A 27,175-nucleotide genomic window follows, 5' to 3' on the forward strand; every position below is an offset into this window, starting at 1 on the left:
TTTTCCTAGCAAAAGTTGGTTTCCAGGGGGTCGCTGACTGGTCTCTAAGCCTGTGTGACTGGGGTTATATTAATTTTTTTTTGCCTATAATAGATTACAGTTACCAACCAGTTTCTTGGCCTGTGTGACTATGCTCTATTAACAGTAGGTATTGATGACTTCATAAAAAAAAATCAATTGCAATTAACAGTTTAAAAGGAATAAGGAAAATGTATGTTTTAAGAAATAATTGAAACAATACAAATGCTAAGATAACCTTTATTAGTCCCACACGTGGGAAATTTGTTAATATACCATATTAAGCTTTTAAAAATATCCAAAATACAGTCAGTAACAATAGGTCATTTGCCTCTAACATGAATGGGATCATTTAATTCAGTGGATTAAAATTAGAACTGATGACTGTTTTTGTTAAATATAATATTTTGTAACAAAACACAAGACATCATGTATTTCTAGGACTGTGGAAAACAACTCTGAGACAGAAATGAAATGCAGTACTTATTTATGCATGTGTGGGCCTATTTCGCAAGGACAAGTATAGCAGAGAAATGTTGAAGAGCCATTGCACGTCTTTATTTCATTAACAGTGATTTAATGGCATAGCTGGGCTCTTTGCACTCCACCCCGACAGCAAGCTACATATAGAAAAAATCAAAATCCTTATCAGATATTACTCATATTTGATATGAAAACATCCTGTTTATGTATGAAGGCTCTCTCAATCATCAGGGTAATCTTTTATTCATCGTTTCTTTGCTTCAGAGGCCTCATATATCTAGAATCGCTGACTGTTTAATTAAATGGATTCAGGATAGGAAGAGGTTGGCCTAACATTTATGAAACACTTTAATACAGCAAATTAAGTCAAGCCCTTGTTGATGATTAATTTAAGCACTGCTGAATTGCTTTCACATAAGATGTTGGCATATCTGTGAAAAGTATATGTAACTTTTTTCCCCTTAAAACATAAAATGATTATTTTAAAACTGCATTTTGTGTTTACATGGGTTATCTTTGTCTAATATTGAAAGTAGTTTAAAGATCTGAAATATGTAAGTGTGACAAAGATGCAAAAAAAAAAAAAAACAATCAGGAAAGGGGACAAGTACTTTTTCACACCGTAAACTCACAGCCCTGTTAACTAAAGATATGTAGTAAGTACACATGTACAATATTATATGCAATATTAAATTAATTTACTTACGCATAAACTCTTAATTGAACATTTGCACACATCATATGCTAACACACTTATTTGCCATACTATAGTATAGTAAATGGTAGATTGTGAATGACAGACAATGCACAGACAAGGTATCAACATAAATTACACCTGACAATGATTATGCGCCTTAGATGTGTTACAGTAAGTTACAGGTGTTTCCTTTTTCATTGGAAATACTTTGTGGAACCATTTGTATACTACCCCGGTTGTCTGCAAATGAACTGTCACTGATTACGCCGCTTGAGCGCAAAACAAAATCTTAATGTTTTCCTTTTGCATTTTAGACCTGTTTGAAATTATATCTGAGGTTAGGAATAGACAGATATGGCTGAGAGTTTAAATTATTTCCAATTTGCAAAAGGAGAAGAGGGTGACTTTGTGAAGTGAAGATGTCATATTATGCAGATGGTGACTAAATGACATTTTATAATTGCCCTTTCTAGCCTTGCTGTGCCTCTCTGTTCTGTGACTCGGCACCCCAGGGATGAGAACGGACTCTTTATTGTGTTTTCCCACAAGCGTTTCAGCAGGTCAGCAGTTAAGTTTGCAGTTTTAAGAAACAAAGCATCAGATGAGAGTGGATTTTATCGATGGTGAGAAGCAAAGATGCTGATTTTGAGTGCGAGTGCACTGCACATTATCGTCTGAATTGTGTTAAGCTCTAAATGGGAACACTTACTAACAATTTGACTTTAACCTTGACTCATGAAACAAGGCTCCATGTGTTGAGTGCTGTGGTGTAACTGATTTTGTAAGACTGTGCAAAGGCTGCCTAATGAGAGGTAATTACTTCATGATCCTAATTGATGTGTCAGTCAAGGCTTAGCATTAAGACCACAGACAATCCTGTTTTTGGTACGTACAAACAAACACAATTAACTTTTAAAGACAACACCAGTAACAATGTTAAATGTGCACAAAAACAACATTTACAGGGTAACTCAAATCTTTGATAATGTCCCTACCTTTCTCATTTTTAAAAACGATTTTTTTCTGAACCGGTCCCGAACCGCGTTCTGCTGATCAATCAGACCGAATACCCTAAACTACTGGTTGGCTGGCTGGCCTCCCCAGTCAACCCTCATCACTTTAAACACACACCGTATTGACTTAAACACATAACCTCTTAACTCAAAATTCACCCCCAAAATAAACAGCAATAAATTTAGTCAGTCCAATATTCCCCAAACTTTTATCACTAATTACCCCAAAATCACCACGGACACAGACCAGAAGCTCTACTGAGTGAACATTTAATTTAGCTTAATTTCCAATTTAGCACCTTTGGATATTTCTTGAATCAACAGGTGGTGCTTACCTCCTATTTCGGGGCCCATCACTCAGTCGACCTCCTGACTGTCCGTCTGTTTGACACCACTATACCTCAGCCAAACTCCATTTTTCCCTCCTCAAACCGGGTTTTCGGCACCAAGACTGTCGTGGTTCGATTTTTTGAGGAAGAGACATACGACTGGAAGTCCATAGTGGGTCAACACAAATTATTTTATTAAAACACACAGTACAGTGTGTGAAGAAACTTGCAACAGCAACCCTACAATCTTTCAATCTTCTTCGAGCAGACCGCTCCCCATCCTTATATTACCCTGATGACATCACAGCTAGATCTTACTGGAAATGATAACAGTTCCAAAGTTCTCCTTATATAGACATCCGATACTACTTTCGAAACAAACAAGTTTGTGATATGTTGTGCAATTTTGTGAGACTGTGTGTCCAACCGAGAGATTGTCCTGAGACGACCTCCCTGTTCTTAGTACGTGCGGGAGTGAACGTGCGTACTTTCCATGACTCTCTATGTGCATGTTGGTGTGGGCCTGAATATGTGTGTAGGTGAATGTAGAAGGCCCTACTGGACCCACAGCTTCGAGAGGTGTGAATACAATGATATGGATACCATTTGCAACAGCTTAAGCAGATAGAAAGAATGATAGAGAACAACAATAGACTAATTAAAGTGATGATAATATGCATACATTAATATTTTGCTCAGATTACCATAGATATAATTCAGAGATTATTCTGTCAACTGGTTCGACAATGATGAATGATTGACCAATGATAGTTCTGATTATAAATCGTCACCATAAGAATACAAAATAAAATATCTCTTGTCCACACCACACAATGGGTTTGTCGTCAAACAATCAAGATGTGCTTGAAGTGCAGACTTACAGCTTTAACTCAAGGGGTTTAACAAAAGTATTCCATTAAACTTTTACATGTTACTGACATTTTTATATGTAATCCCTCATTTTAGAGGCTCTAAAGTAACTAGCCCTCCTTTACAAAAGTAAAGAATTGCTTTGCATGAACCCACTGACATCACGCCTTTGAGGCGACTTTTGTTGTGATTCGGCGCTATATAAATAAAATTGAATTGAATTGAATTGAATCACCAAATGCTCTGTTTCCTCTGTTGAGATGAACTGCAGCCACTTTCCATTGCTGTGTGTTTGTAGGTCTCTTTGAACTGAACTGAAAAGCACGAGCCATTGGTTTAGGATCAGGTGACTGGCTTGCTTACTGAAGAATATCTCATTTCTTTGCCTTGAGAAACTCTTGGGGTTGCTTTTGCAATATGCTTTGGGTCATTAACCATTTGCATTGTGAAGCACTGCCTGATCAGTTTTGCAGCATTTGACTGAGCATTGCCCAGTACACCTTTGACTGTATCCTGCTATTTCTAGAAGCAGTTTCATCATAAATATATTCTAGTCACAGGTTCAATTGGCAACCATACATTTGCATGCTGTAAGATTGCCTTCACACCATGTTTGACAGATGATAGGGTATGCTTCACATCATTAGATTCTCTTTCCATCCCTATAGGTTCTGCTTCCCATCATTCTGATACAAGTTTTATTCATCCAAAGACTACACACACTCACAACATATTCTGGCCATGTCCAATCTGACCTTCTTGACTTGAATATCATAAAAGGGTTATTCTTAACCAAAGAAACAATTCTGTGACCATGAAATAACGACCTCTCAAGCCTTTTTAAGAATTTGGCTATTTAGCTGCCTCTCTGAATTTTTCACCCTAATAATGGCCTAACTTCCCTCCCTGTGGTCTCTTTGGACCTCATATTGATAGTACTAGTCACCAGTCACCAAATCAAGTTCAAAGCTTTAAATTAATTCTAGCTCTTAATATATAAAGTCTTTGTCTGTCCACACACTCCTTCTAGACAATCAATAGGTGACCAACCAAACTTGCCACACAGGTTCATCTTAGGCCTCTGAAGGTTTTTGTCTACATCAGGTATTGTGATACCATCATGCTGCCTAGCAACTGCTTAGCAGCCAGCTAAAATCACGAATTTTTCAACAGTTTATAAAATATAAAAAGGGTCACATCATATCAATTTTACAGCCAACAGTGCAAACAGGCCCAGCAGTACTGTAGCATGGGTGTGTACTAGTCTGCTTAATTTGGCATAGGATCATGAGGGACAGACCTTACTTTTCTATGAATCTCCTTGTCAGTAAATTCACCAATTGCTTTTCAGCCCCTTTAAAATTGAGGACTGGTATACTTGTTAAACCCCTTAAATTAAAGCTGAAAGTCTGCACGTCGATTACATCTTGACATTTGATTTCAAATCCACTCTAGTGGTGAACAGAGGCAAAATTACAAGCTGCATCATTGTCGAAGTAAGTACGGACCTGTCCCTGCACTTGCAGTTGTACACATCAAACTGTCTTTCTTGTATCTAGTCTAGGTGTAGAGTAAGTGATACCTGTATGGAAGGCATGCGTCTTCTTTTTTTTATTATTTTTTTAATTATTTTATTTTTTGCTTTTAAATTAAACACAGCATGCTTATACAGATTCAACTGAGGACAATTACTACATTTAGCATTTGTGAACTTATAAGCATGGAAAAAAAGAAGAAAAAAAAGGAGAAAAAAGAGGAGGAAAAAATTATAGCAATATTAACTAAATAAAGAGTAAAATAAAATAAAATAAAATAAGAAAATTCACGCGGGGTGTGAGGCATGAATTATGATCAGTTAATTTTTAAGAATTCTAGAAATGGCTGCCAAATCGTACAAAAACTCGCCAGTTTCCCCTTTCTATCACTTCCACCCTGGCCACAGACACCATCTCATTAAGCCACCTTTTAAAACACGGGGCCGAAGAAGACCGCCACTGTAAAAGCATACGTTTCTTTGCCACCAGCATGCCCATTGTAATTATCTGTTTTTGTGAAAAGGAAAAAGATTCGATTGATGCAAATGATCCAAGTATAGCCAGTGTACCATCAAGTGGTACTTTTTTCCTAAATTGGTTTGAAAACCACGTAAGAATTTGGCTCCAAAAAGCTTTCAAGACAGGGCAATGCCAAAATAGATGTGCAAGGGAACCTTCACCGATATTACTTCTATCACATAAGTGGGACACAGAATTATAGATCCGGTTAAGTTTAAGTTTAGAAAAATGTGATCTGTGAATGACTTTAAACTGGATTAATTTATATCTGGCGTTTATTGAGCCTTTCTGAATATTGGACAAACAGTTTGACCATTGGTCCTCAGACAGAGGAACACCGAGGTCTTCAGCCCATGTACTCCTAATTCGATCAGAGTCAACTGGGATTGTAAAGCACTTGACAAACTGAGATATCAGATGTTTAAAATCTGCTTTCCGAATTATATCAAAGTAAGTATGACTTAGTGGCTTCAGCGGAAAGCCTAAAAAGTTTTGTTGAACAAAAGGCATGCGTCTTCTTTGCACTGACATGGAGGCATGCATGTAAATGTGTCTTTTTGTTTGCAACTTTGTGTTGTGTTTGTGTGTGAGTTAAACCCCCAGTGTCACCGTGATATTATTTCATTTTAGGTTGCTGTGCCTCAGAGGTGTGTTGCATGGTTATTGAGGGCAGGGAATGGCCACTGGGGTTTCTAGCTAATGCAGTTTTAGGACCCAAATATAGCTGCACAGACATACGTTTGATAGAAGATTCTGAATCCCCTATACATGTCTTTGAACACTGCAGGTCTCGGTGTGTGTTTGTGGGTGTGCATGCGTGCATTTGGGTACAGGTAAGATGAAAGAGAGGGAATGAGATGAGGATTGTGTCCGTGTACAAATAACAGCAAGACTATTTCTCCTGTCTGCACAATATAGTGTGCAGTGTTCTCATATGGAGCTTAAGTCCTGGCTGTGCATACACTTTGGCCAACTAGGGCAATGTGTGAAAACAACCTTTCTGCAATGAAAAGCACATTAAGGGCTGCAGGTAAGGATGTGGCCGTGGCAGATCAGAGAGGTTACACTGATCTTTGCAAGTCCTAGCATACACATTCATCAGCATCCTTCCCACAGGGCTCTTTGTGTTTCACAGCATAGTTGATTGCTGGGAAGCATTACCTCCACATATTCTGAGTCCAACCCAGAAAAGAGCCAACATGAACGTGGTAAAATAGATCGAGTCTTGCATTTAATATATGAATCCCAATTATAGAAGTTGGACTGCTATATATATTCAACCATAACATCTAGATCATCCTTGAGCAAACTAAGGAGGAATTTCAAAGTCTGCATATGTAACTTTGATTTTACCTTGGAAAAGTTCAGAGAATATAACATTTTAATTTGGGTTTATGAAGCCACATAAGTGGGTAAATATAAATGCATCTTTCAAAGCTAGACTCTTCAGTCCACTTTGGTAGAGATGAAATTCATAAATCTTCCTTATGTAGCTGTATCTATAGTTGTACTGGCAAATATGAGGAGATTAAAGCGAATGGCATTATTTCATTTGAGGATAAATTATGTTACTGCACTTGGACTCTGCACCTGGTTAGCTCCTGCCTTCCAGATAGTGTGTAGTATGTGTATTGTTTTCACATGGTGTTTGAATCCAGTGCAGAAACCACTGACAGTGCACACTTTCCTGAAGAGGGGTTTGTTATGCTGCCAGAGTGTAAATGCATTTCTGTCAGGAAACAGTCTAAGTAGCATTGTTATTCCATATGCATTAATTCATATTTGGTGGTATGGCTCTGTTCTGGGACTCCCCAGCTGTTCTATTTGCATTTGTAGAAAGATTAAGTATGAGAGAGCACACACCTCCTCCCTTTCCATTTATGGACATGGAAAGCGGGAGGCAAAGATAGATTAAAGACACTGAGCATGAAGGTGGGATTGCAAAGGGGCTTGCCTGTATGCAGGTTGATGAGGCTTAAATAGCATTAATCATTTTATATTTACCATATCAGCTAATGTTGGCTGGCACTGACATCCGCTGATCTGCGGGGGTTGCTGGCTGAGCTCAACTCTGCAGCTTGCCAGAACTAATGTTATGCTCAATTGATTGTTTACAACCGAATAAATTCCAGCCCTTAAGAGGGTCCAAAACAGATTTCTTTTATGAAAACTTCAAGAACCACATTTTACTTTAAGACTCACATTTAGTTTTACTATGCATATCTAAACAGTAATGTGTATGACATGTTCAAAAAGGTAGAAGAAGCCTGACTCTCTAGGAGGTAGTAAAAAACCCTCGGAAAGCTTTGGGAAATGGTCTGAAGCAATGTGCAGCGTACACAGTTTAGAAATGTTCAAAGTAAATAGAGACGACTGGCTTGTGTGCATTTGCATTGTAATTACGAGTGTAACGCAACATATATTTAAGTGTTTTTCTCTGTCATTCCCTGTTTGTGTGTTGCAGCTGCTGTCAGACAGCCAGATCAACATGGTGAAGGTAGTGAACTCGGTTAGTGATGCTCTTAATGCCATGCAGAAGGAGAACGTGGGTCTGAAGGCACGTGTCAAGGCTGACTTACAAAGGGCACCAGTCAGAGGTGCCCGCTTCAAGGGCTGCTCCAACGGTAAGAGAAATGAAGCATGGTTGGACTTTATGTATCTGTCCTGTGGGCTTGGATTCTTATATGTAAGGTTTTCTTTTTCTTATATTCTGTTTTTATCTTTGTCTCTGTATATGTAATGTATACATCGACACATTTGACCTTTTCCAACTCTATTCTGCTCCCCGTCACGATCAGTCGTTCTCTTCTTCCATCTCCACCATTCATCAAAATTTTATTCCACAGACGTGCGTCTACCATCGGTCTTCCCACATATTTATTCAATCCAGCATCTCCTCGTGATATCAATATGTTTCTCTGAGCTACATCTCATCCACCTCATCCACATTATCCACTGGCCTTGGTAGAGATGTGGATTTTTTTTCTCGCTCTCAGCATGAGAGATGACTTGCATGGCCACCGGGCTGTGTTGCTGAAAAGCAGAGAAGGGCCTGAGGCATCACCCCATTGGAAGGCTTTCAACCAGGCATAGTACACCCAGTGGCATCCCCCTGTTGGATTTGCGCTGTCTTAGGTAGCCAAGGTCACAGATTGAAAGCTGCCCGTGTATAGCGGGTACGATACCAGAATAAAAGAGCAACAATTTGTGTCTTAGAGGTACAATTTGAGAAGGTGCAGGTGTTTACATAAATCTGTAGACATAAAGAAGTAGGCATCGTCTAGGAATTGCATAACAAAGGGATATTTTGAAGTTCAAGTTTTGCTTATGCTCTAGAATGCTTTATAAAAAGTTATGACTAATATTTAGTATATTTATTATATACTTTAATATTAATATATTGCAGGCTTGTGACATCATCAACCTAACTGTTGCAGCTGAGTAAGTTCTCCTTGATGCTGATGATGGGTTTCTAAATTAAATCCAAGTACCATATTTATTTATTTTTACAAATATAACATATATACTGTTATATTTTAGGTAAGTGGGTCAACGATGTTCAGAATTTTTATATTTAATGTATCGCATCTTACAAATGTACCTATAATACATTTAATATAAATACTAAGACTTAACAACTATAATCAATTTGATCTGGAATCCATTTAAGCGTCACTGTTAATTGAAAAGCAGGTCTTTAGGTTGAATAACACTATTAGAAACATTATATATTCTTTAAAATTTAATCTGTGACAAAATTCATAGTCAAAACTCAGAAACTCACAGTCAACTCAAGGTTCAGTTCAGAGGATGCCCCGCTAAGGCTCTGTCCATGGTGCTGAAGGTTTTAACCAGTGTGCCAGTATATTGTTTCATGATGATGGCAAGACTTGTCATCCAACAATATGTAATACACTTCAGTTTGGCTTTGATCTACTGTCTCCTGGCTATATATTAATGGCAACAACATCCGAGACAAAAACATTAAATTCCCCTATTCAGTCAGGAAATCATTAGTTAATTTATGAGCCGCATTGTCATAGTCCGGGTGTGTGCTAGTGTGTCTCCCTCCGAGCCGGCATCTCCACCCCTGGGAGGGGCCTCTGTGTTCTGCTGATTGCTCGCACCTGTGGGTAATGAAGCCGGGGACTCATAAGGCCAGCGCACTCAACTTCTCTTCACCAGATTCTCAGCTAACCCTACCACGCACCAAGTTGCCAGACACAAATCTCCGCCGAAGAGCTCCAATCCGGACACTGGACCTCCTGACAGTCCCACGGGCTGTTCACCCGACTGACCTGCCTGCCTCCCTGCCTCAACGCCAGGAATTTCAGACCACTCACCCGGACAACTCACCCCTTCATGCCACTACAGACCACCCACGGCAAGTACGCAGTACTAAGGAAGATTCAGAACGAATAGCTTGCCCGTATCTCTCCCGAACCATACTTGAACGTCTGTACTCTATTTACATTGACTCTGACCCTTGCCCTGGACCCAGTTTGACTCTCCCTCCAGCCCAATCCCCGGAACAGCTGTTTCCACTGACCAACAACCAGATTGCTTACTTAGCCCAGGCTGCTTAAAACCCCTTTGGTTTAATTGTGGCATTTAGCACTTGTTAAACTCACATTCCAGTTTCCTGATTGCGAACACTTACTGAGAAAATAAAACGTTGTCACTGAAACTACTTACGTGCTGTTCGGCGCCCAGCATTTGAGTCCTTTCCCTTTTGAGGCGGCCTCGGCCGTGACACGCATAGATTTCCCCCCACTCAGTTTGAAGGAAAAATACTTTCAAACTCTAAAGAGTCAAAGAGAGAGAGTCAAAATAAGACCCACAAGGTGCTATTTAGTAGATAACTGAAGATTTCCATCATATTAAATTGTACATGTATTTGCGTTACTGTGATTATGCCTGTTCAAATTAAGGAGTCATCATGTACAAGGTATATGTTTTTCCTAATTCCATTTCTGGTTTACATCCAGTACGGGGTTGTAGTGATGATTACATCAGCCCTGTTGTGCCTGCTGGAGTAGCTCGCATGCTGCTCCCTCTCTCCAGTTTTCTTACGGTGGAGCCTAAAAACAGGTGTTGAGTTCAGTTAAATGTCTGTCACGCGTTATCGCTCATTATTAATATTTTTCCACATGAGTAATTTCACCACTTTGCAGAAAATTTACCAATGCAAGATTTTTTTTTTTTTTTTGCTAAAAGAAAAGTTTAAAGCCAATTTAAAATGTGCATACATTTTTATGTTGGAAAAAAACATTTTGTGTTTTGGGACTCACATGCTTTTTGGAAGAAAGAAGAATACAGTCTGCAGATATGCTTCATGCCTGAATATACTATTCTTTGTCCCACTGATATAAGAGAATACAGGAGAATTATTTAATTTATTTATGACTCCTGTTTACTTTATCTATCATTTAGGATGAGCGTTCCAGAGAAATTCTGGTGTGTGTATTTCCAACAAATCCATTCTTACAATCTTTCCCATAACATAATATATGTTAGATCCTGTTAAAAAAAAAGCAGAAAAATGACCAACTCTTGTCTTAAAATTGGAATAATAGCGTACCATAACGCATAACTGTCATTGCCTGTAAGGGTGTAGGCAATGACAGTTTGACATTAAAGCATCTTAAAGCAAAAAACGTCTGTTATAGTCTACCTCTTTTTAATAGCGCCAAGGTATAGAGTATAAATGCAGAGTACAGATAATTAAAATACATGCTTAGAAATCCCATGGCACTGGTTTAGTTCACAGGTTGAGCAGGCAGCCATATGCTGGGAAGCTAAACTGTAGAATCTCGGGTTTAACTTTTTTCTTTTTAACTAAAGACAAAAGGCAGATACCTTACACAGCCATTACTTCAGTGTCTCGATGACATTAAGACTTGGATGTCTGTTAACTTTTTAAAATTCAATGATAAAAAGACAGAGGTGATGGTTTTTGGTAGCCCCACTGAGACCCCCAATGTGTATATAAATTCCCTGGCCCAGTATGTTAAGCCAACTGTCACAAACCTGGGGGTCAAAGTGGACTGTGATCTGAAGTTTAATAATCAAATTAAGGCAGTGGTAAAATCTAGCTTCTTTCACCTCAGGCAGCTGGCAAAAATAAAGCCAATTCTTTCACGGCAGCACTTTGAGACAGTGATCCACGTCTTTGTTAGCACTCGGCTGGATTACTGTAATGCACTTTATATTGGGGTCAGCACATCATATATTAGTCATCTACAGAGGGTGCAAAATGCCACAGCTCGTCTTTTAACTGGCACTCGAAAGTTTGAGCACATTTCCCCTGTTTTAGCTTCACTTCACTGGCTGCCCATTTCTTTTAGGATTCATTTTAAAATTCTTTTATTTACTTTTAAAGCCCTCCATGGCCTAGCCCCATCGTATCTCTTTGAGCTGCTACAGCCTTATACAGCCACCCGCTCTCTCAGGTCAGCTGATCAGCTGCTCCTGAATGTACCCAGGACTGGGCGTAAACTTAGAGGAGATCGTGCTTTTGCTGTAGCAGCTCCAAAACTGTGGAACGAGCTTCCTTTAGAGATTAGACAGGCCAGTTCTTTATCTGTTTTTAAGTCACTCTTGAAAACCCACCTCTTTACCCTGGCCTTTGACACCACGTGAGATGTTGGTTTTTATTTTTATTTCAGTTGTTTTTAAGTGATTCGATGCTGTTTTATCTTGTTTTTGTTTTAATATAGGGCTGTTTTAATTTTATGTTTTATGTGTTTTATTTATTTATTTTGCTGTTTTCTGTTATTCTATTGTTTTAACTTTTTTTCTGTACAGCACTTTGTTCCTGTGCTGGGTATTTTAAAGTACTTTATAAATAAAATTGGATTGGATTGGATTAATGCTGACATGAAGCCTTGTGTTGCATTTCTTTCCCCACCCACTCACCCACCATCTCTCTCTACCTGCTTTCCTGTCTGTAACTGCACTGTCTAATAATGGCAAAATCAAAAATAATTAAAAATAAAACCGCCTGCCATTTACTCTATATTAAGAATTTTACAGGAGTGGAAAGACCTAAAAGAACGTATGTCTGTTATTTTTTTTTTAATTTATTGCGATGTGAAATTTTTGTATATTTTTCAAGTTAAAAAAACACACACACATAGTGCTTCACAGAAACCTGTTTTAATGGTGGGTGACTTGTAGCTATACAGACGTCAAGAGTAGAAAAGGCATTCATGCTAACTGATCGACCAGCTTCAGGGTTCAGCACCCTGGACAGAGCTTCACATACTGAACCGACAAGATTCTTTGAAAGGATGTTTAAGCTTGAGGCTCCATTTTTCCGTGCTTTTTATGTCACTTTAAACAGGCATTAGTCTTTTTTTTCCCTTTTAAATCTGTGCCTATTTGGTGACAAGGAAGAAAATGAAAGAAAAGAAAAACCTCTTTGTATGTGACCTCTTTCAGATGGTGGCACATCTTGGTATTTGATGCAGTATAGTATTTTATTCACACCGAGGAAGTTTTTCAGCCTATGCTGTCATCTAAATATGTAATCTGGTGAACCGTAGTCTCAAATTAATGTATATACTGATACTGCAGTTGATGAGCGCGGCATCTTTCACCAACTTAATACCAGTAGTCATCGCACTGCAGCAGAAATGATCTACAGTTGCTAATTTCAGACTTGCTGTGCATAATTTGAAAGCATGACATATTAGGATCTTTATTAATTAAGACTGGTGTTTAGCATTTTTCTAAATGTCACTCTACAGAGGCAGACTCCATGCTCTGCAGACTAATCATCTAGAGCAGTGTGCAAGACGACTTCTGATATTTTTACAAACAGGACAAATTTTCAAAAGAAAAAAAAGTGCAGGATTTTAATAGTGGGAAGTTGAAATTTAGTGAAACTTTAGTTCCTAGTTCTTTTCTGTTAACAAACAATAAAACCGCATCTTTAAATAAACCAAAACTTATTAAATTTTGGTTGGTAGAAAATGGTCCAGGTGGTTATTGTAGAGTGGTAACTGATGTGTGTAAGTCTTTGTAGAAACAAAACATTGTGTAGTGTATTTACCAAGATTATTTGCTTCACTCCTGCTTCTGCTTCACTCAGTGTTTAGTTTTGTTTTCACTTGCTGTTTACTTTCACCTCCACTTACTGTTTGGTTTAGCATCATAATCTCCAGAGGGGTGAAGAAAGTTCGACATTACCAAGGATATGTTTTCTTTATCCTGGCTTCACTAATCCTAATATATTTTATCAGGCTAAGCAGTTACACACAGGCAGTTATCAAGCCCTTGTTTGTCAGTCCAAAAATGGAGCTCATTCAAATGAAAGAGGTAGTCTTGGCAGCATATAACCAGTCCCAAACTACGATACGACAATGTGACAATAAAACAAAGCAGTGTATTAACAGTGCTGTGTGAAGGTTCATGTGCATTTAGCACTTTAGTCCGTAAGACTGGAAAAAGCACTGCTATATTAATAAAGTCTTACTTATTAGTAGCAAGGAAAGCCAGCCAAATTGCAGGCTGTGTAAGTTAATAGACTTATCAGTACTGCAGCTCCGTTATTAAGACACAGGGGAATCTGACAGATTACAATTATGTATTCCATTAAATTAATGTTTAGATGTATGTAAGACAGTTGTAACATTATTCTTTCAGCTACAGCCCCAGTGGTGTTTAAAGGTCTGAGAGCAAGTGAAAAAAAATTAATAAAATAAAACATAATTTAAACATAAGCTTAGACCGCCTTCCAGTTTGGCATAAGTTGAAATAGGTATTGAAATAGGATCATATGATAAGGCTCAAAGAACAACAAAAATGTTTGAAAATTACTAACAGCAACCAGAGAAAAAGCAGGGTAAAGTTGTTCGTCAGAATCTGTATTTCTTACTGATTTCCCAAGACTGAGCTCTTATATGCAGTTTAGGTCTGCAACATAAATGTTGCCTGATACAAATCCTGCTTCATAGCACAGGTCTCTGCTGAAGTTTCACAAGATCACGGTCAATGTTTACATTTGGAAAAATTGAGAATACACATACATTATGACGTTAAAACCATTTAACTTTGGCATTTATTACAATTTTATTGTTAGGAATGAAATAATTATTCATTAAAGTTGTATTAACTGTAAATTTACCATCTAATAATAATGGTTATCATAAAAGTAATGCTAGCCAGACAATTTGGCAAGGTGTGTCCATAAACTGTACGTGCGTATTGCTAAGTCATACACAAAAGGAGCCAGAAATTCAGGTCTGAAATGTTTGGAATTAGTTTTTTTGTATAGCAGCTGCAGAGCAAATTAGATTATTTATTGTCAATTAATTATTAATTTTTAAACTGGTGTCATTAAAAATGTTGTTGTTGTTTTCCAAATTTGGGATAAATGCAGTATAGCTTTTCTGATCTTATCCCATAACTTCATTAAAATTTTTTACAAGAGGTACCAGCACAACAAAAAAACCTCATTTCCAACTGAATCCATACAAGCTCACTGCAGCATGTTGAAAAGCAAAGAGAAATGCAGAGGATACAGGATCTTTTTGAGCAAGGAGGTAATTTAAAAAAAAAATGTCATGATTGCTCTTCGCTTTTTAACATGTTGCAGACCATGTTCATGGTAGGCTCCTGTTTCCCTCTTATTATTTGATCTATTTCTTGAAGAGGAAGAGGGACGCACATGTGACCGGTCATTATTGAAGCTCACCCTGACTCCATCTGCTTATTCCACATTCCTCCTAGTAATAATGTATTCAGCCTCTCTTCCAAGCTGCATCCAGCTCCACCTGCTTTGCTCCCGCACCTGTGCTCCCAGAAATTTCAAAAGTAGAGTTTGGCACAATGCTGTGAACCAGTAGGCTTCAAAATAGCTAAATGGTATGTTTACATGTGCTTATAGACTATAAATATGCTCTACATTAAGCTTGTGAAATCCTGAAATGCAGTTTTATGCTGGGTTTTACTGCTTTTAACCCCTAGAGTTACTGTCAAGATAAAGTACATCAAAGCTGCCGGTGGTAAATCAGTGTTTCTTCTTTTTTGGATTGTTTTGGGGGTTTTTTGTTGTTTTTTTCTGTGTGTGGAGCAAAAACATCTAAACTAGGATAGACAGCAAAACGGCACCACAGAGCATCAAAAAATGATTTTTTTTCCACCTAACTACCCATACTCGTTAACTGCATTGATTATTTTTATTATCACTAGCATTAGTAACTCTTGTGGTGGTTAAGTCCAACTCCAAAAATTTGGATTTACATACTAAATGTTAAAACCAGATACTATAAAAGTTGTGTGTGCACATATTTTATGTTAGATTTAATAGATTTACATGCAGTCTTTAGGCAAAAAGTGACTATCTTTGACTGGCTGTGTGCCCATATGTAAGTTCTCATGTTGAAAAGCAACAGAAAAGCTTGTAGTATATGTAGTACATGTACTAGACAGACCTGTTGAACCACATTTGAACGCAAATATTCATATAACCAATCATACAACAGCAACTCAGTGCATTTAGGCATGTAGATATGGTGAAGACAAACTGCTGAAATTCAAACTGAGTGCATCTTTTTGTACATCTTTTCCATATGGGTGTGAATGTTTTAATAATTCATGTCAGTACTCTTTGCTCTATATTCCCAAAAGAACATATTAGATTTTCAAAGATATATGAATGCAAAACTGACAGCACTGAAGTCCGTCCCTGGATGCAGCAGGGTTTCTGATCAAACCGCTCTATTAGGCCTGCTCTGCAGCTCTCAGCGAGCTCGACTTGCTGTATTGTTATACGTCTCTACTGCATTAGACGCCAATGTTGTCTCAAATCCATGGCTGGGAATATTCCCCAACAACTGAACCAACTGGAAGCTTACATTTACGGAAAAATTATAGTGGTAAATGGCCTGTATTTGTATAGCGCTTTACTAGTCCCTAAGGACCCCAAAGCGCTTTACACATCCAGTCATCCACCCATTCACACACTGGTGATGGCAAGCTACATTGTAGCCACAGCCACCCTGGGGCGCACTGACAGAGGCGAGGCTGCCGGACACTGGCGCCACCGGTGGTTACTTTGCCGCTAAAATAGATTCAAATAGAAACCAGAAAGCAGATATATTGTACATGTTATAGGCAATGGTACATTTTTTACATTATAGGTAATGTTTCTAAAAGATCTGTAGAGATCTGGGCAACATTATGTTTTAAAGTTGATGAACTTATTTGTTTGTGTACATTATTATGATTTTTTTAAATCCTTATAGTAATAATCAACAACCACATGATCACCTAAGCAACTCAGAACCCTGCAAATGAAGCAAATTTGTGCCTACAAAGTACAGAAATGCTATAAAAGACATAGAAACAATTAAACCGTCTAAGTTCTACTTTCCAAAAAGTTTTTAAGAAATGATTGAAACAAATTCTTTGATTGAAACAAAACAAAGAAATAGTGGGCAGGAAATGCAAAGCATAGACTCCTTAATGACTGCAAAAAACCTGCAGGAAGGTTTAGCTGACACAGGAGAAGTGCTACACCATTTCATTGTGCAATTTCAGTGCATTGACAAGGTTTACATGGATGAGTCACTAGATAAAAGAAAAAAAACCTACGGTCTCATCGCAGATGTCTGAAGTATGAAAATCGTCATCTCAATAAGCCGTACATGCTGTTGATAAAAAGGCTCTTTGCCCACAATCATCAAATATATTTAGAGAAATGTTCTTCTTTAGTGTTTTGTAGCAGACCTTCAGGACTAATTGAAAAATGTATTCTGATAAATCTAAGTATAACAGTGCAAATTTTAAGTTAAGAAACAGAGAGTGAAAGAAGGCTGGCTAATTCAAAACAGGTAGATGATCCAAAACTCAGCTCAATATGCTGAAACAACTTCCTGAGCTGAAGCTTTCACAGTAACTATAAACAACATTAAATGCACTATACAGGTTTCAGTCTCATTGCCAGAGGTGTATAAAGTCAAGCACGCACACATGCAAGTCTGCCTTCACAAAAGAGCTTATTGATTTGAAAGCGATACTGAAATAAGATGCCACAGTTGCAACAAGTCATTTGGTGAAATTTGTTCTATACTAGATATTTCTTGATCAACTAAAATTTTAAGTGGTGTTATTGCAAACTGAAATCTTTTTTTTTTTTTTTGCCTGTCCCGTTTGGCTCTTTTGCCATCAGAATTATTGTCTAAAGGCGAAGAAAGATGCCCAACGGATTTACTTTACCAAGTGGACCATCACAGCCTTGCCGTAATGGTCTATTTGATTCACCTTTTATTGTTTATTTTATTTTTTATTTTCACTTGCTAGATATGGGACAGACTTGAATGAGGAAAAGAAAAGGGAGAAAGAAAGAGGGAAAAAAAACAGTGGAGAAGAGGGACGGGGATAAAGGGCAAAAAACAAAAACCAACAAAATAAGCAGACAAAAAATACATATATCAATCACCTGGATCACCTGTTGAGAAAGAAAAAAGAAAACAAGCATTTAAAAAGGGATAAACAACATCATGATGATCTATGGGAATATAACAGTAAATACTAAGTGTTAAACATTATTGTGCAGCACGTAAGATCGACAGCGCACAATGTGCTTTAAGGTAGGAGCCAAAAAGGGTGTAGTTTGTGTGTGAGCACCCGTGTGTACACCTGTGAGCATGGACGCGCTTGTATTTAAAAGGTTCCTTCATGTAATGATCTGCTAGAGGGTGTGGGGAGCCACAGCCCCGTCCACCAGGGCATGAAGCAGGTATGGAGGAGATCAAAACTCCAGACATCCAGAGGCCCTCAGAACACAAGAGACAGACATAGAGAGACACTGTACACACAATCACACTCCCCAAGCGTACTCTAAGCCCCGGGTCTAGGTACCCTTGCCCCTGGAGGGGGAAACTGCACCCAGACCCAGGTGGTGTTACCCTTTTCCCTGCGGTGGAGAGGAGCAGACTGCCCCAACTCCGCAGCAGCAGGGAGGCCCCACACTCCAGACCCCAGTCGGACGGCCAACTCCTCCTCCTAGCCCCCCCGCTCCAGCAGGCCGCAGAGAACGGGGGTGTGTGAAGACTCCAAACCTCCCTCCACCCGCTCATATGTAGTGTTGATGCATGTGTGTTCTAAGGAGCATTTAAAACCCAGGAGGGCATGGAGCTACCTGCCAGAGAGCAGCAGGTAAGCGCATAGCCCCTCCTGATAGCCCTCAATGTCTACGTGTATTTAAAATTGAGAGGTGGGCAACGACGCCAGGGGTGAGGTTGTACACCCTGATGGTCTTTTGGAGTCCGTGTAGCGTGCCCACCCCCAAGATCCTATATGTATGTGTTATGAGAGTGTGAGTAATGTGAATGTCTAAGTTGTGGGATAAAATTGAGGCAGAGGCAGCCAGAAGGGGACAGAGGGGGGGGATGCCTCCCCTGCACCCTGGTGACACACCTTTACTCCAAGGCCCTGCATGTGTGGGTGATTGTGGTGGAGCTGGAAGAGGGAGGCAGCTGGAGATGGGGAAGGAAGGAAGGGAGGGGCAAGTGACCCCTCCCCGGGGCCAGCTCCCCCGCTGGCCAGCTCCCCCGCACCCCTATACTCCGCAACCCGCCAGGGAAAGGGGGCCCAGGCCCATCCGGACCGGGGCCCAGTACAGCAGCGCCGCCTGGCCCCACAGAGCCCGGGGGAGCCCACCCGACCCCACCACAGAGAAAACTGCACCCACCCCGTCATCCACTCATCTTCCAGACTACATGAGACAATAGACACCCAGGCTGAGATCTTCCTCCACCTCTGCTGTATCTCCCCCTCCTGCAGAGTGAATTCCTGAAGAGAGGAGAGCTCCTGCAAGATGTAACAACCTCCCCCACCAGTCGAAGAGCCCCCCAGGTGCTCGATGCACCGGCGGCACCCTGCGCAAACTGAAATCTTATAAAAACTACAGAAACTGCTGAGTCCAAAACTCTTCTGGCATTAACATCAGCACAAAACCTGTGCCGGGAGCTTTGTGATGCCTATGGCCGATCTGTAGATGTAATGTGTAGACATCCCAGTACTTCTTCCCATGTAAGGTGATTCTGGGTAGATCTGATAAAACTTGTGTGTGAGTATGTGTAAGTGATCTGCAAGTAATGTTCTTATTTATTCCAAAATATGCTTGCATTTTGGAATATCTAATGGGGCATTCCCATGACTCATTAGACTGATAACTTTCTGTGCATGCCACAATTGCTGTTTAATTTTCTGCGTTTACTAAATTAAAAAAAAAAGTAATTGCATTCAATGAAAGGGCCACATATATATCTAATGCAGTGGGGTTGTATTTAAAAAAATAATTAACAGAACATGTAATTTGATGATCGATGCCCAGACATATGCATACAACTATAAGACATCTAAAGTTGTGAATGTAAAGCCTGTGTCACTAACAAGTCTTGGAGAAAGATTTGAAAACGAGTGATTCCCATTCATGTATTGCTTCCATTGTATGCTTTTGTATTAAATATCTTGCAGCCATAAAGCAGGTCAAGTAAAAGCAGACATAGAGTGTAAGTGCAATCAATGCAGGTGGTACTTGGAAGGAAATTTTCTCGGCTCTAAGGGATGATTAAACTGAAAAAGAAATGACTGTGTAAGAGGATTCCTAAATAGCGACTCTTCTATCGAACCTAGACACCCCCAGTTTCCAGTAATGAAAAGAAGTAGGAAATGTTACCATTTATGTGTGACGGTGATGAAAGTTCGGATCTTATTAGCCGAGGCTTACATGGAGAAACTGAAAAGCTTCGGGGAGAGCAAACATTTCCTATCATGTAGGGTTCTGTAAAAAAAATCTTATATGGCCTTTTTAAGAAGTCTCCTGGCTGTTTTAAATTCAGGGGTTTGACCCGGTGAAGGCATAATCTATAACACTGTCCTCATCACAGAGTTTCTCTCCTGCTTCCTGGTGAATAGATTTTGTATCCCTTGTGTAAGAAGGGTTTCTCAGTCACAGACAAGGGTGCTACTATTCTGCTCTGCTGTGGCTTACAAGCTCTCTCTGTCACTGTCACGTCTCCTCTTCACTAACTCATCTTGAATTCTGCCTGTTATATACTTCTCTCCAATCTTTCTGCCTCCTTGTCTGTTTTATATCCCTCAAATGTATATACCTCCTCACTAAGATATCCTTCTTTTTCTCTAACTTCCTTTTGATTATTCCTTTCCCAGCTACTTGTATTATCTCGCATCACGGTGCTGTATATCTGCGCTCCACCCTCGTGTCTTCCCAGCTTCATTTAACCTACTTGCTTTTCATATTTTTCCTCCCATAATTTCGTCTTTGACAGACTTACAGCGTGTTTTGTTCCACTTTTGTCATCCATAACCTGCTCGTCGATCTCATCATCAATCTTTTTTTCACAACACTCAAACTGTTCCTTTACAATTCCTGTGTTCGTGTGTCAGTGGCAGTGCCTGGATTTAAATGGAAGGCAAAGCAAGACTCGTGTACAAGTGCATGCTTTGCCTTTGAAATCCATATTAGAGCCAATTTATTTAATGACTCCCTGTTTTTGCATGTCCCCAGGCTCACGTCCCCGTGACTGTGGTGATCTGTACGCCAGTGGACAGAGAGAAGATGGCATCTATTCTGTGTTTCCTATTCACCACCCTTCAGGCTTCCAGGTCTACTGTGACATGACGACAGACGGTGGAGGCTGGACGGTGAGTCAGAGAAAAACACACATTTGTATCACAGTGAGCACACACACACACACACACACACAGCTTTTAACCCCTGTGTGTCTCTCCCCGAGGGAGCAACATTCACTCTTTTGGTGCGCTAGGGTAGTAATCAAGATGTATTCAGGGAATGCAAGGTACTAGAAGGTCATTTTATTAGGTCTGCCTTTTAAAATCTGCATGTATGAACCGATTACCTAACCCCCCCCCCCCCCCCCCCCCCACACACACACACACACACCCACACACACACACACAAACATACACAAAAGAGTGAGCCTCTTTGAAAGCAGTTTTTTTAGTTTTTTTTCTCCACACTCAATTTTATGGATAGAAGCATTTTTTAGGTTGCCCAGCAGCCTGTCTGTACTGTTGTTGTAGATGCGGTGTCTTGGATGTCTTGAGGGAAGTTTTGCAATATGTTTTTGGACAAGGATGGACTTATTAAATGTTGCTGGTTAAATATAAAGTTAACAGTTACTGGACAAAGATTTTTTCAAATTTGGGAAAGTCTTTACTTTTAAAAAAAACTGATTATAATTTGGTGGTTGAAGCAGACGTGACAAAATATATTTTGTGCCATACAGTACCATGCAAACGTCTTGAGTCACCCCATCCATCCATCCATCCATCCATGTATTTTCCTCTGCTTATCCAATTCAGGGTCGCAGAGGGCTGATGCCTATCCCAGCTACCCCCCTTAATTCTTTATGATTTCCTAAGGAGTCAAAATTCCTTCCAATTTTGTTAAAGTGGTCTTGTGCAATAGTTCTCCACACTTTCTGAAGGCCTTTCAAAGTCTTTCTTTGGACATTACCTGCTTTTTAAATTACTCCAGTAATTGTACTTGACCTTTTTGTTGTTGGTGTTAGCTACTTAACACTGATCTAAGAAGCATTTAAGCATAAAAACATCACCTAACTCAAGGGATGAACCACTCTTGTGCGTACACATAACATACAACAGCAAAGAAACTATTTAAATTGTATTGTATCTTTAGGTACTTTTTACTACTGCAAAAACACGTAATCTCTTCCCAGTTTATTAGCTGAATCTCCTAAATATGACAAAGGTAACATAGTTTGACAGGTATAAGATAACATTTTTGCACTAACAAGCTGATTCCCAAAGACCTATTAGCTGAGAAATGTCTTCGCTTGATTTACAATGTGTCCTTAAAAAATCTGAAAAGAGTTGGAGACAAAATATGATGTGGCAGTTCTAAAAGAAACTAAGTACAGCAGATGAACAGGATCTCACGATCATGTCCATAAGAAACAGGAGAAAATCCAGCAAAGACCTGAGACATGACTTGATAGAAGCATCGGGCTCTTTGGCTGATCCATCTACTTTTCACTGAAGCCTCATTAGAAATGGTGTCAGTGGAAGGGTGGCTGTCAAGAAGCCATTTTTAAGGAAGTAAAACGGGGGGGAAAGGCTGACATATGCCAAATTACACAAGAACTGGACTCAAGATCGTTGGTACCATGTTTTATGGAGTGATGGACAATGGGTGGAATTATGAACACAGAAAAGTCTGATTGGCAATGGCTTCATTTTTCAGCATGACAAGGAAGTCAGAAGAACCCACAATGGAACAATATGAGTCATGGATTGGCCTCGTCAGAGCCCACCCCTCAACATTATTTTTAAAATTGGAACAAAAAGGCAGCAAACATGCCTTAAAAAAGGCTTTGAAGGTCTTCAAGAAGCCTGGAGAACTGTTCCTGAAAACTACTTGAAGAAAGCTGCCTAAGAGACTTCGCACTCTGTTGGCCTTATATCTATATATATATATCTATATATATATAGATATATATATACATATATACTGTATATCAGCATATATTTGCACAGTACTGTAGCTCAAGAATTCATACAATTATTGGCACAAAATTTCACATAGATACATGTCTAAACTCTGGTAAAATTATGAAATTGTGACATTTTATATCCAAAAGTATTGTCTAATTATTAAAACAGAGGTTTCCTGTCCATGATTTGCTTTTAATTTCAAAAACATACTATTTGTGAGTCATAATTTAGGTGACAATATCAAATGAATAAAGCAGAAAAGGAAAGCCAGTATTACAGGGGCAGTCACAGCAGACGATGATGACACCTTTTGTTTTGTAAATGCTCAGTAAAGGTTAAGTAAGTGCTGTCATCATGAGTAGAGATTCAGATACTCTTTTGCTTTGCCCGTGCTGAGATTTCTTGTAGAAAAAATACAAAGAAAGCATATTACAGCATCTGACTTTATGCGTAATCCCATTCGCTGTGCATCAAACTCACCGGAGAAAATGTTTTCATTATAGCTGACAAATTCCTGCACTGATTGTGTGTTTTTCGCTTTGTAATTCTTGCAATCTTGTCTTTGTACAGTAATATTTTGTATTTAATTACGAAAAAAAATAGATATTTTTGTTTCCTAAGAATGTGGTTTTTCTTTGATCAAATACATGTCAGCTGTCTGGCCTTGTTAAAGCAAACATCACGGTTTAAGTGAGACTGTATACTGGATGAACGGCATCTTTGGGAAATGAAAGACAAGCGAGGTGAACAAACATTTACACAGGGATGTTTGAGGTTATATTTGGAAGCGTGGTTTAGATGTATCTCACACAAAACACACACGGAGGCACACGCACACACTCTTACTGGTTAGAGCCATTTTTGTCTATTTGTTCTAAAGCATAATGTAGCAGCTGTCAGGAAAGCAGAGCAGTTTTTAATGGAGGACTAAGACTCTGAAACTGAAGCTGCACAATCCAATATTTTGATATATAATAGGTTGTGATACTTGTAAGTAAAACCAAGAGCCCAGTTTTTCAGCTCTGTCCCATGTATTTGAATGGATAGTTAAAAAAATCTATTCAATGAGCTGTTAAAGAAAAAGATTTCTGCTTCTCGCAAAATAACATAAGCAGCATTAAAAGTCTTCTACATCCTTTAAGGGAATAATTAAATCTCTCCCATTTATAAAGGTTAGGGTGCAATGCTGCCTTGTTTATTCTTTTTTTTTAAATGGATAGTTAAAACTCCTTGAAGGCTTTCCTCCTGAATGTGTGCAGAACTTTCAAAGGTTTAAAGGAGAGCGCACAGTTTCAAACCTCCAAACTACTTTGCTCGCAGTCTGTGGCTGCAATCACAGCTATATTGTCTGCATTTTACGCACTAATTGACTGTTTATACTGGCGGACGTATTATGCCGCTACGGTCATTATGCACATTGTCAAGCTTAATAATGAAAAGAAGCACAGCAAAGGCAAATGTAGTCTGAAATAGGTATCCTATTATACTGTGTCTGAGTTTGCTTTCCACATCCGCGACAGTGACATAAGCACATATAAAATATCAGCTCAAGTCGCTGTTTAATCGGCATGTCAGTGAATTGTGCGTGCATGTGTGTGCACTTGTAAACCAGTGACTAACTGCGTGAGATAGGCAAGGTCGTACCCTCCTATCATCAAATAAAGCCAGACTGTCAGAGTGACAGAGTGCTTAGCCCAGCATGATGGAATAGAGCTACATACCAGCCTGTCAGTGGATAGCAGCTTGTATGTGTGTGTGAGTGGGAGGGTGTATGTGTTCGTGTGTCTGTGCATGAATTACTGTTTGTGCATTAAAGCGAGCACACTCCCACAAAAACAGTTTCTGAATGCGAACGTGCTTTCCTGTCAGATTTCCCGTCCGTTTTCCGAAAGATGCAGCAGTGTCAAAGTGAGCAGACTTTGCGTATGGTCCTATAAAAGGATTAACAGCTCCGATTGAGGTGATAATATAGCAGTTACTGATCCGGCCTGGTGTGTTGAGCTGATTGTGATAACGCTTGAGCCTCATTAAGAGATCAGTGTGGTGTGATCCAACTGGGGCAGGTAGGGAGAGGAGATGCATGGTGAGTTGAGTGGCTTAGTGCCTGTCTGACGGCTGAGCTTAAATAAGGAATGAGCCATATGCTGCCACCTCATTAGCATACTGACATACTGTAGCACTGTTGCAGAGGCTGCTGCAGACACACTGAAAGATGAGCAGGTTACTCGCAGAAGGGAGGGAACAGAGGAGAGCGAGTGGGACTCGGAGGAGACAAAGAAGGGAGTGGGCTTGATGAAAACATCAGAATCCAAAAGGGAGGAAGAGTGATAACAAGGATGCAGGGATTTAAAAAAAAGAATACCATAAGTGAAAAGGAATTAGATCGCTCCCCGTACTTTGAAATGGATAATTCAAATGCAATCAAATGTTTCTGTTCTGCAGTATTTGCAGTGAAAAAGTGACCTTTAGGGAGCCTTGTTAATTGTACAGCTGTCTTACATAGATTTAGATGTCAATCAGCAGAGCTGTAGCATCAGTCAGTGATGACCTTTAGGAGAATGTGTTTTCAGGGTCTGTTCACTTGTCTGTACCTTAATACAGCAGACAAATATGTTCACCAGATATCACCAATAGCAGTTCCCATAGTTTTAGCATTTGGAGGGCGTTAATGTGTGGGCTCGCATGGACGATTTCTGTTTCATTGTTCTAATAGCACCCTATAAGATTTGCCTTTAGAAAAAAGGGCAAAAATTAGAGACCACCAGCTGTTTTAAATGGCAGCATGTTCAAAGAAAATGTGTTCCATAATGGCATGCATGACTCATAATCAGACCAAATCAACACAGCCACCCACAAAATCCACTATTTCTTACATCACGAATCTGAGATTTGCTTCTTTTTTTTAAGGGGTTAACTTCTTCTGAAACTATACATTAATAATAACACATAGTTAAATTCTAGTGTCTACTTTTTCCATCAAGCTGTCCACACTATGAAGTGTGATTTTTGCAATAATCTGGTTATGAGAATAAAATATTGGTACTGTGTCAGGATACACATATAATTAATTATAATTATAATTAATAATGGAAGATAATTAAAATCAAAGAGGATAATTACAAGCAAAATTAAAAGCATATTTATAAATAAGAATGAGACAGTTAAAAATTAAACTAAAATTAAAAGGTTAAAGAGAAAAGATGAATTTTTAATTGAGATTTGAAAACTCTTAGTGAAGCAGTCTTGATCACTCTAGGATATAAGGAATTGCATTAATCCAGCCTGGGTGTGATAAAGGTGTGGATCACCTTTTCAAGGATTTAAAAGAACAGAAGGGTTTGGCTTTAGCTAAGAGTCTTAACTGAGAGAAGCCAGCATTGACGACAGATTTAATCGGCAAATCTAATTTGGGAGCAGAAGTCAAGATTATAACAAGGTTCTTTACATGAAGTTTACAGCATGAAGTTAGAGATCTGAGGGATGGAGTCAAATTTGTGAACTGAGCTGCCTGGCAATGAACAGGGTTAATAAAAAAACATATAGGATTTTGGTTTGGTTTTCACTGAGGGTTAGAAAATTCACTGACAGCCAAGTTTTAATCAAGTGACGGCAGTTTTTTTTTTTTTTTTTTTTTTGCGCAACCAAAAGAAAACAATGCATTACATAGCTAACAAATTTGGGAGCCATTGCAGTTTCAGGAACCGGCTGCATTAAAGCTGCGGTCTCGTTACATACAGGAAAATCTCACTTAAAATAAAAAATAATAAAACAAAAACATACAAGTGTGCAAAAGAAACAGCCAGTTTTTTCTCTGTTGGGTCTTAATGGCTTAATGTAGAAGCCTTTACCTTACAATAGTCCCCCTGGGGTGACTGCAGCTGTGATTTGGCCATTTATAAGTAAAACTGAATTGAATTGAACTAAATTGGCTGCTTGCAAACTGCAGATGCTGTAAAGTAGGTTGTAACGTGGTGAATACTTAGAGAAAGGTTTTTGTTTGTTTGTTTTTTTACTATAATTAAAACATGTAATAATTGAAAAAAAAACAATAGAATTTTACACAATCAATAAATAAAGAGTTTAGAGGCTGCATGGGGAAAAAATGGCCGTGTACCAGGTTGATTCAGAGACTGAGATAGAAAATTGTAGATAAAGACTAAATGTAGGGTTTTAGTAACTGTCAAGTGAGTAGAGTGG

The 27,175-nt window shown here is 39.0% G+C and overlaps 1 protein-coding gene across 2 annotated transcripts in view; it reads left to right on the top strand.

Annotated features, from left to right (window-relative positions):
- fibcd1b (fibrinogen C domain containing 1b) overlaps nucleotides 1-27,175 on the top strand; it is a 133,687-nt gene that overhangs the window by 46,361 nt on the left and 60,151 nt on the right. For both annotated transcript variants that reach the window (XM_084935634.1, XM_084935633.1), the window contains 2 exons: nucleotides 7,929-8,088; nucleotides 21,009-21,145. In XM_084935634.1, coding sequence (XP_084791760.1) covers nucleotides 7,929-8,088; nucleotides 21,009-21,145 — 297 coding nt within the window. The remainder of the gene's footprint in view (nucleotides 1-7,928; nucleotides 8,089-21,008; nucleotides 21,146-27,175) is intronic.

This window comes from Perissodus microlepis, chromosome 7 (assembly GCF_051167445.1).
Source record: "Perissodus microlepis isolate ML-2025 ecotype Zambia chromosome 7, ASM5116744v1, whole genome shotgun sequence".
NCBI classification, from domain to species: domain Eukaryota; kingdom Metazoa; phylum Chordata; class Actinopteri; order Cichliformes; family Cichlidae; genus Perissodus; species Perissodus microlepis.